The sequence below is a fragment of the Terrapene carolina genome, unplaced genomic scaffold (assembly GCF_002925995.2).
Source record: "Terrapene carolina triunguis isolate 2854851 unplaced genomic scaffold, T_m_triunguis-2.0 Scaffold247, whole genome shotgun sequence".
In the NCBI taxonomy this organism is placed as follows: Eukaryota; Metazoa; Chordata; order Testudines; family Emydidae; genus Terrapene; species Terrapene triunguis.
In genome coordinates this window covers 8,814,661-8,824,604 of record NW_020664598.1, presented here as the reverse complement: position 1 = coordinate 8,824,604, position 9,944 = coordinate 8,814,661, and the positions used below count along the sequence as shown (strand labels likewise).

Here is a 9,944-nt window from a genome sequence, read left to right as displayed (position 1 = left end):
GTAAATAAGAAGAGCATTATGAGCCTGTAAATGTAAACAAACTTGTTTGTCTTAGTGATTGGCTGAACAAAAAGTAAGACTGAGTGGACTTGTAGGCTCTGAAGTTTTACTTTTTGGTTTTGAGTGCAGTTATGTAACAAAAAAAATCTACATTTGAAAGTTGCACTTTCATGACTGATTGCACTACAGTACTTGTATGAGGTGAATTGAAAAATACTATTTCTTTGTTTATCATTTTTACAGTGCAAATATTTGTAATAAAAATATGCTTTGATTTCAATTAAAAAACAGAATACAATATATATGAAAATGTAGAAAAACATCCAAACTATTTAATAAATTTCAATTGGTATGCTATTGTTTAACTGCGCAATTAAAACTGTAATTAACTTCGATTCATTTGCGTTAATCGGGTGAGTTAACTGCGATTAATCGACAGCCCTAGTTTTTTGTTTAAAAAATATTCTGATTGTCTTGAATACTTATCAGTGGCACAACTGTGACTGTGGATGACAACGTTAAACTGTTATGACATGAATTACATTAGCAAAATATGAGACAGCCCCCTGAAAATTATATTTTCAGACTTGGATTCTTGTCTGAAAAATCCAGCCTTTTGCTCCCTTCATTTGTCGGTTTAAACCAGAAGCCTTCGCTTTAGACAAAGTGAATTCATCAATGTACTATTCTCTTTTTGCTTCCTGTGAATTATTTAAAAACTATTACTTTATTACTGAGCACTACAGGTGCTTAGAATGTATAAACTCATTTTTCATATTTAAACTTTCATGTTTATAGTGATCCCTAAAAAACTTGCAAATATTTCCAGTCTACTGAGGTCTACTTATTTTTTGCATAGCACATAATTGATGACTTTATGGTAAGGATGTTCATGTGTATTAAGGTCCTGGATTTTTTTTTTTTTTTAACAAAAATCATAAAAGCAATATGTAGATATATGGGTTCATTTTTTAAGAACTGTTGTTTCTTGCAGAATGTAGCCTTGGTTGAATTAAGTGGTTCTGACACGGATGAAGAAGAAATACTTTCAGAAGACAGCTCAGAATCTGAGGAGGACAGTTGTGCAACTGATGAAGTTACCATAGACACGATAAAACTTCCAAAACAAAAAGGAGAAAAGGGCAAAATAGAAATTTTGGACAGCAAAGTGAATGAGTAGATAGAACTATTTTCAGATTTCCATTTCTGAATGTATCATGTGTCCTGACTACTTTGAAGGCTTCACCCTTAGAAAACTAGCTAATTTCCAAGTGTGTGTCACCTGGAAACTGGCGAATTCCCAGTCACATATGTCGCTGGAAGTACTGTGTTTAGTAGGGTGGAGAGTTTCTTATGGCTGGGAGGAAAGCTGGAGCTCTTAGAACTAAGTCCAGACCTATCCCCCAAGCTATATAGAAATGAGTTGCATCAGGAGGTCAGGGTGGGGAAGAAACAGCATGAAACTTAGTAATTTGAGAGGCTGCACTGTAAAGCTTGGCAAGAAGTGTGAAGTTCTTGGCCTGTTGCGAGGTGAAGAACAGGTTACTAGGGTGTGGGGGTACTTACTTCAGGAGAGGGAAATAAGTAGATTGGAGGAAGACACAGCTTGTGTTTTGAGATGGGAATAAATATGCTAAGATAGTAAAGTATTATATACTTGTCTTCACTAGCAAATACTAAAAATGACCACACTCAGTGCTTCAAGAGTTAAGTCAGGAAATATGCCTAATTTATTCTTGCCTCCTTAATTTTATAGGGAGCAATTTGGGCTATTTTACTGTATTTAGTTTAGTCATGTTTTGCCTTTCAAATGATGTATCTGAATGCCTTTGTAGATTATAACTTGTTTCTCAAAGAAACAGTATTTTATATAATAATTTAAGGTTATATTACTGTATTTACTTAGCTACAGAAAATTGACTAGCAAGCTGCAGTTAAGCACAGGATTTAAAATCAATACTGTTTGGAACATTTGACCAAGATAATGATCAATACTATTTCCAGTCTTTGTTGAAGAGCATGTCCTCTTATCTTTCTTTATTAATAGGAAAAATAAAATCTTACTGGCATCAATTACTATTGTGATTCAATTTATGGGTTATTTTAGCTAAATTATTAGTCCAAAGCAGGTCCTTTGACACATGTTGCTAGTAATCAATCTTTCTGAAAAGCAGCAGCACTTGGGATATGGGCTGTATAAGACACAGTACTGAGGTGGTTAGTTTCCACTTATTAATTATGGTACATTAGAATTAAACTGTTCAAACAGTTTTAAATCTGGAGGGAAACTGGCCTAAGATGCAACGCTGGACTGCTAGTCTCACACATCACTTTAACATTGCTTACCACTGGAAGGAGATTTAGACATGCCAGTTTTACTCAGCACAACTATTTAATGACCCATATCTATACACATTATTCCTTGTGTCTCTGGCTGTTGTATCAAAGAACCTCCTAAATATCTGTCAACTGACAAAATCCAAAGCAGTTGGGGAACTAGTATGGTTGTCTGTTGAAGGTACTGTTTCTATGGTAAATTAAACACTTTAAGGTACCTTTATTTGGATAGCCTGGATACTGTTTTTATACTAAGGTTTGCAGTATAGACTAATTTTACTCAATTGCATTTCAAATACACTTTGTCAACATGCAAAGTGAAGGAATTATGCGGTGATTTAATGGTACATTGCACAATGTGGATACAGCTTGTTTATAATGTCACACTTCATAAACCTTGCTTAATGGCTGTGTAAACTGTGTCCAGAACTGAATATTTAACTTTGTGGACCATGTTGATGTGCCTGGTAAATTGAAGGTAAAAAATTGTCTTGTAGCTAGACCACTTTTACTACAAAAACATATTCCACATTAACTTGTGTCTAACATTGGGCTATTTAAGTAGGAAAATAATTACATAGAGCTAACATAAACAGATAATTTTGTTCCTGTGATACCAGATAGAGATGAGCAAAAAAAATAATTGTTTTTTTTCGTTTGGTAGCTGAACTGGAAAAAAACAACAAAATTGGTTCATTTCAAACTGACAATTTGTTTTTTCTTGCCAAAACAAAACAATGTTGTTTGAGTCAATTCTAATTGACACTGTGAAACAGTTTGTTTAGACTTTAAATATTTTCCTTTAGAAGGAAAAAAACCCAAACCCAGCAGCAACTATTTGCTAAATTTACACATGGCTTTGGTCTCACCAAAACTGTAGTTTTCAGGAAACTTACTGTTCACTGAAAAAACTTCACTGGGCTGTAATACCTGTTTACAGAAGGTGCATACATTTGGAACACTGTTCAGCTGATCTCACAAACTAATTAAAATATTGGCTGTAGCATGCTGTAGCTTTGTGGTACAGTAGTTTCTCTTAAAATGTTTCTTGAAGTACAGAATGTGCCAAGTTATGTTCATTATCTTGAAAAAAACACTTGGTCATTATATCAGATATCCTTTCTTTTTAGTACTTGACAAGTAAAAAATACGGGTAATATCTGACTTTATAGCATAGTAACTGCCTAATGCCATAATCTTGTGATAAATTCTCCTTGAGGTAAAGCGAGTGCATGTAATGTGAAATAATTATGCCACGTACAATAGTGATAGCAGACATATACACAGACACAGCTGGTTTAAATCTATTAATGTAACCACCATTCACAATCCCATACAAATTGCACATTCCACATTCGCAAGAAGATAGAAAATATTTTCAATAACTTTCAGCTTAATATTCATAGTTTAACAAAGATCATAATAAGTGCACTTTCTTGCATTTATTTACATTTTATGGCACTAAGGTTTCCTATACTGCTGAAAAGTCAGAGCTGTATACTTTTGTTGAAAAACTTGAACTGTTTTATAACAAAACTGTATAATGTGCATTTTAAAGTACAGTTTTAAGAGAATTTTAATGACTAAATGTATGTTAAAAGGTTTAAAATGATCATGTAAAATACATCTCATATTAATAAAAAATTTAGGCACATCATGGGCCCAATCCTTGAGTCTTACATAAGCAATCTCCCATTGCCTGAGTTAAGAACAACTCAAAAGGTTTAGGTATGTGGACATTTAGATAAGTAAAGACCAAATTCTAGTTCCACTAAAGTAAGTTGCCAAATTCCTTGTGACTTTAATGGGGCTAGAATTTGATCCTTACAATTTTTCATGGATAAATACTATTTGCTTTCTGTTAGTGGTACTACTTCAGAAAGTATATCCTGGGCATTGTATTAAGTGCTTAACAGTACTTAAAATTGAGGCTGTCAGCAAGGGGGTTGCTTTGGCAGTCAGGCTGAGCTGTTTCTTTAATACTCCACAGTTACAGCTTTAGTTCTGAGGTACTCATGAAGAGCTTCTTCACCTATGGAAGATCAAAATGTGAAGCAGTTATACCACCAGTTTAAAGGAGTAGTCAGAAGACTTAGTTTTAACCACTTAAAAGGAATTCTGAACTGTTGTTTGCTAAGTGCTTAGGTACTTTGCATTCGCATGTTCCAATAGCTTGTGGCCAAGGAATTACTTTTTTTTTTTTTTTAAATAAATAGACTGAGTATATTCTAAAATACCCCACTCTTATCCCATTGACTCTACTGAGGTAAATTAAACTCTTTTTGAAGCTGAAAAAATCACTTTAGCAATAATACAATATATCATAATCTGATTACTGTCTATTATAGCACCAAAACACTGTCCTATCCACTTTAGAAGTTCCCCTGAAGAGCTTCTCCCCCTCACACACCCTCTCCCCAAGACATTTTGGAGTTGCAGCTTTCCTAAGGTGCATTATAATGGGGCTTCTTCCTGTGAACATTTAGAGGTTGTATCCCCTTTGCACTTTACAAGGTCCTCGGGAACTAAGTCAAGACCTCCTGTGGTGCACTTGGCTCTCTGACTGACATCTTACATTCTTGAGTTTTGCCTAAAGGTGAATGTTTCTGGAAAGTTTGACCAAAATTATCTAGCTAGCCTTAGTGGGGAAATAGATTGCTTTATGCTTAAAAAAACAGAAAGGAAAAACTGGCACCCCCTCTCAAAAATACCCCACAACAGCATCAAATTGACATGTCAGAGTTGTAAAAAAAACCACCTCAAGCTTAATAATACCATTGTAAGTAGGATGGGTTATAGACATGAATTTTTTGTTATTTGCAGGAGAGGGTAATTTTTTTTATTTCTTTTTGCTCAAAATATTTTCTGACATACTCCCTGGTGTATCCAATATAAATTTTATCTGCTATATAAATATCAACACCTTAATACAAACGCCCCCCGACTTACACAATAGTTCCGTTCCAGAAAGCCTTGCGTAACTCAAATTTTGTGTAAGTTGGAAACTTATACCCGTACATAACGCAAAAATTTCCGCAACTCGAAAAGCCTATTTCTGGCTTACGGAACTTTTCCCATAAGTGCGAATTTGCGTCCGTCGGGTCTTGCGTAACCCGGGGAGCATCTGTACTTTGTATTCTATGGCTATGTTTAAGTGAGAAACTAAATAAACCAAAGTTGGGCTTTTAAATCCATATTTATTTAGGCACCTGCCTAGTTTTTCAAAAGTGCTGGGCACTCAACCACTCCCACTAAGGTATTTTTGAAAATCATCTATCTCCTTTAAAAGTCAAAAAGCTCAAGAAATTCAGAGTAATTAGATTTAGAAAGCTACATGATGTGTATGGAATAGTTTGGGAGAAATAGCCGCATAATATGTTGGCAAAAGTCAGTCTCAAAGATGTGAGAATGTTAATGGCAGTGAGAGGGTTATGTAGAGAAGCGTCATGTATGTGTATGTTAGGGGTATGAAAAAACACGAGTCAATGGAAATGGAAACTGATATTGATACAAAGGGGGCCACTGTGTGAAGATATAGCCACATTACCTATAAGTAAGTAGAGTGGGGTTTTTACTGAAAGATATGCGGGTGGGCAGGGTGCGCTGAAGGTGAATGGAAGCCAAAAGTAAGCTTCAGCACTAGTATGGGTCAGGGACACACAATTTAAGATCCCTGGGTAAATGGATTCTTAAGTCTTATTTCCTGTCTAGTGATTTTTTTAGTAATATTAGTCCTAATGTTAGTTTAACTACCTTCTTAACGTTATTCTCGTGTGTTTAATTTGCCAAATAAAATCTGGTTTTGATTTTAAGCCAGTCTGAAATGAAGTAAGTTTTGAAAATGATAGGGGAGTTTATAACGGGGGCCTGGAGGGAGACAGGAGCTTCAGTGTATGCTTGGGTCTGGAAGAGACCATGGTCAATTTCCTTGAACTATGTCAAACAAGGGCTGGTGAGAACCAAACAACCAGAAAACCACTGACCAAAGATAATTCCCATGAAGGTTGTGATGCATTTGGAGCTGCCCACTGATGATTTATTATATGAATGCTGTTTGTTAGCCTGGTTATTGCATGTTTACTGCATGAGGGCTGTCTGGAACACAGGCAGGAAAGAGGGGATGACTCCAGGTAGAAACCTATCAACTGACACCGAAGAGTCACTGACGGACAATGTCAGAATCATTGGGTCTAAAGACCGTTTGAAAGAGGAATACATTAATGTGAACTAGGTACCTTTTAGTTCACACCAGTAGTGTCCACATGGGGTAGTTAGCAGTGCAGTGTAGATGAGCCACTAGACACAAGGACCTGCTGGGGGTGTTTAAGACGTTAGGACTGCACAGGTTACTATTAGGGGATGCTATGCCTTTAGGTAAGGTAGACATGCAATGTAGACTATCTATTTTTATAATCCTTTTTCTCTAATAAACTTGTTCTCCAACTAAAATAAACACTTTGGTTAAGGAAGCCTGTCTGATTACTGTATGCCGCTGGTCACAGACTCCCAAATGGAAGAATCGTAAGTGTCCAAATTCAGTTGGATCTGCTGGGTGAGCACAGTTGATACAAGGGGGATACTGTAAGCCAGAATCCGGTTGAAGACTAGAACTGCAAAATTCCACCCTGAGATAGGTAAAGGCATGAGGCCTGACACCTGAGAGGGTGCACTCAAACCAGCAAGGGATCACAGAGATGCCATTAGCCCCCTAGCTGACAATGGTGTTATTTCTTACATTTTTCCTTGCTATTTTTTAAGTGTAAAACTTGATCTATCAGGACTTTTATGGGCTTTTTTCCTCCTGTGATAGAAACTGGACAAGGCTTTAAAAAAAAAAAAAAAAGTTTAAACCACCCGTGTGTATGTGTGTGTGTGGGGGGGGGGGGGTGAAACCAAACTACTTACCTAAATCTTTTCCGAAGCCAGATTGTTTGAATCCACCAAATGGTGCTGCCACATCAGTTTTGTTATATGTGTTAATGAAAACTGTTCCTGCTTCTAGATTTTCACTAACATACAGAGCTTTGCTTAGGTCTCTTGTGAAAACCCCTGAAGCTAAGCCATATTCTGTGTTGTTTGCACGTTTTAACACTCCATCGACATCCCTATAATAATAATAAAAATAAATCATTTGGCTTTACTGACAGTAAGAGAAACATAACAGAGACTCTGATGTAACAAACAACCTTCTAGCTGCAGTGCAACAGCTTCTTTCCACACCCTTTTTCTTTCTAATCTCTATTTAGCTGTTTTGAAAACATGACTATTACGTACTAGTCTACTGTTAATCAGTCAGATATATGAAAATTCACATTACTGTCTCTAATTTATACAGTTTGTAAATTAGATTGCAGAATGCTTAAGGTTTATACCAAAAAACCTCAAACAAAATATTGTATTATACATATCAGCTTTGTGCAGCTCCAGTGGAATTCAGGGAATGAAGTACAAAAACGTTTGCAAAGCAGAGCTTTGCAGCAGAACATTAATTTTTGCTAAAATTAACCCTAACTGTCATTTTGTTGAGGAATAAATTCTTAAAAAGCAAAGCCTTCCATTTAACAAATAAACCTTTTCACGCCATCTTCACTGTGCTAGTTTCTATTTGTACCTTATCCCCAAACAGCTTTAAATATCCTTAGTTGTTTACAAAAATTGAATAAGTTTGATCATAGGCGCCGACTTTTACTTTTCCCCGGGGGTGCATCACCCCTACTCTGCCCCGAGGCCCTACCCCCACTCCACCCCTTCCCCCAAGGCCCTGCCTTCACTCCACCTCTTCCCACCCCTGCTCCTCCCGCTTCCCGGAAGCCCTGCCCTCGCTCCGCCCCCTCCCACAAGGCCCCCCTCTTGCTCCGCCTCCTCCTGCCCCCACTCTGCCCCCTCCCACCCGCTGGTCTCTGTCCTCCCCCAACTCCTCTCCCAGCTGCCAAACAGCTGTGGCTGGTGGGTGCTGAGCACCCACTATTTTTTTCCCATGGGTGCTCCAACCTCAGAACAACCACGGAGTCAGCATCTAATGAGTTTGATTAAACAACTTTTTAACGTGGCAGTTCATAGATTGTGTTCTATTTAGTCAAAAGCTTAATACTATATTTTCAAACTAGAAAAATTAAGGCCCCTGGAAATAATTCCATTAAGTTTATACAGTGCTTTCCCCCCCGCTGAAGCTCACCCCAGTAAATTGCATTCTAGATCACTAAGGCTACACCTGCACTACACACCACTGGCGGCAGCACATAGCGTATCTGTAACGACATGCCACAGTGAAAAGTGGGCTGTGTCCACACTGTGGTAGAGGGGAGGCAGCTCCTTGCTGCAGGAGCAGGGGGCGCGCCATGGGCAAAACCCCCTGCTAGAGCCTTTCCCTGCTGCTGGAGTCTTTTTCTGTGACAGGGAAAGGCTCCAGCAGAGGGGAGATAGCGGAACACTACACTGCTAAAAACAGCAGTGCAGACAGGGAGACGTGGCTTGGGGTGAGCAGAAAACTATGTAGGGTGTGTACTTGAGCACATACCCATACCCTTAAGAGAAGATGTGGCTTTACTCGCCTAAACTATGCCTCACAGTCTATGCTGCTTTTATACCAGTGCTAGGCGGCTACACATGTATGTACTCTACATGCCACTGAAAGAAGCATACACTGTAGACCAGATGTGGGCCAACTACGGCCCGCGGGACTGTCCTGCCTGGCCCCTGAGCTCCCGGCCGGGAAGCCTAGTCCCCAGCCCCTCCCCCACTGTCCCCCCTCTCCTGCAGCCACGCGGGCCGCACTCTGGCCCGCCACTCCTGCTGGGCAGCGTGGGGAGTGCAGCTGGCTCTGGCCGGGTGTCGCAGCTGCGAGCTCCTGCTGCTGGTAAGGGGTTGGGGGGGTTGGGTAAGGGAGCAGGAGGTCGTGGGGGGCAGTCAGGGAAGAGGGGTGGGTTGGATGGGGTGGAGGTTCTGGGGGGGGCGGTCAGGGGATGGGGAACAGGGAGGGTTGGGAGTGGGAGTCCCAGGGGGCTTGTCAGGGGGCGGGGATGTGGATAGGGGTCGGGAGGGCAGTCAGGGGACAGGGAGCGGGGGGGGTTGGATAAGGGTGTGGGATCCCAGGGAGCAGTTAGGGGTGGGGGGTCCTGGAAGGGGGTGGTCAGGGGATGAGGAGCAGAATGCTAGGGGGTGGGAATCCTGGGGGGGCTGTCAGGGGGCAGGGGTGTGGATAGGGGTTGGGGCACTCAGGGGACAGGGAGCAGGGGGATTGGATAGGGGGCGGGGGTCCCGGGAAGGGGCGGTCAGGGGACAAGGAGCTGGGGGAGGGTTGGATGTGTTGGGGGTTCTGAGGGGGGCAGTCAGGGGGCGGGAAGTGGGAGGGGTCGGATGGGGGGCGGGGACCAGGCTGTTTGGGGAGGCACAGCCTTCCCTACCCAGCCCTCCATACAGTTGCGCAACCCCGATGTGGCCCTCGGGCCAAAAAGTTTGCCAACCCCTGGTGTAGACGTACTCTAGTAAACCGCAAAAAGAACAGGAGTACTTGTGGCACCTTAGAGACTAACAAATTAATTTGAGCAGTTCCATTCTATGCATCCGATGAAGTGGGCTGTAGCCCACGAAAGCTTATGCTCAAATAA

The 9,944-nt window shown here is 40.4% G+C and overlaps 2 protein-coding genes across 3 annotated transcripts in view; one reads left to right on the top strand and one right to left on the bottom strand.

The window, feature by feature from the left end:
* The window catches only part of CUNH12orf45 (chromosome unknown C12orf45 homolog), a 14,494-nt gene extending 10,955 nt beyond the window's left edge, over window positions 1–3,539 (top strand). Inside the window, exon 4 of the mRNA XM_024200077.3 lies at window positions 995–3,539. Within this exon, the coding sequence (XP_024055845.1) occupies window positions 995–1,180 (186 nt within the window). The 3' untranslated portion in view covers window positions 1,181–3,539. The remainder of the gene's footprint in view (window positions 1–994) is intronic.
* An 86-nt stretch (window positions 3,540–3,625) lies between these two features.
* The window catches only part of ALDH1L2 (aldehyde dehydrogenase 1 family member L2), a 49,004-nt gene continuing 42,685 nt past the window's right edge, over window positions 3,626–9,944 (bottom strand). For both annotated transcript variants that reach the window (XM_026657529.2, XM_026657530.2), the window contains 2 exons: window positions 7,243–7,442; window positions 3,626–4,369 (listed from right to left, as the gene is read on the bottom strand). In XM_026657529.2, the coding sequence (XP_026513314.1) occupies window positions 4,314–4,369; window positions 7,243–7,442 (256 nt within the window). In that variant the 3' untranslated portion in view covers window positions 3,626–4,313. The remainder of the gene's footprint in view (window positions 4,370–7,242; window positions 7,443–9,944) is intronic.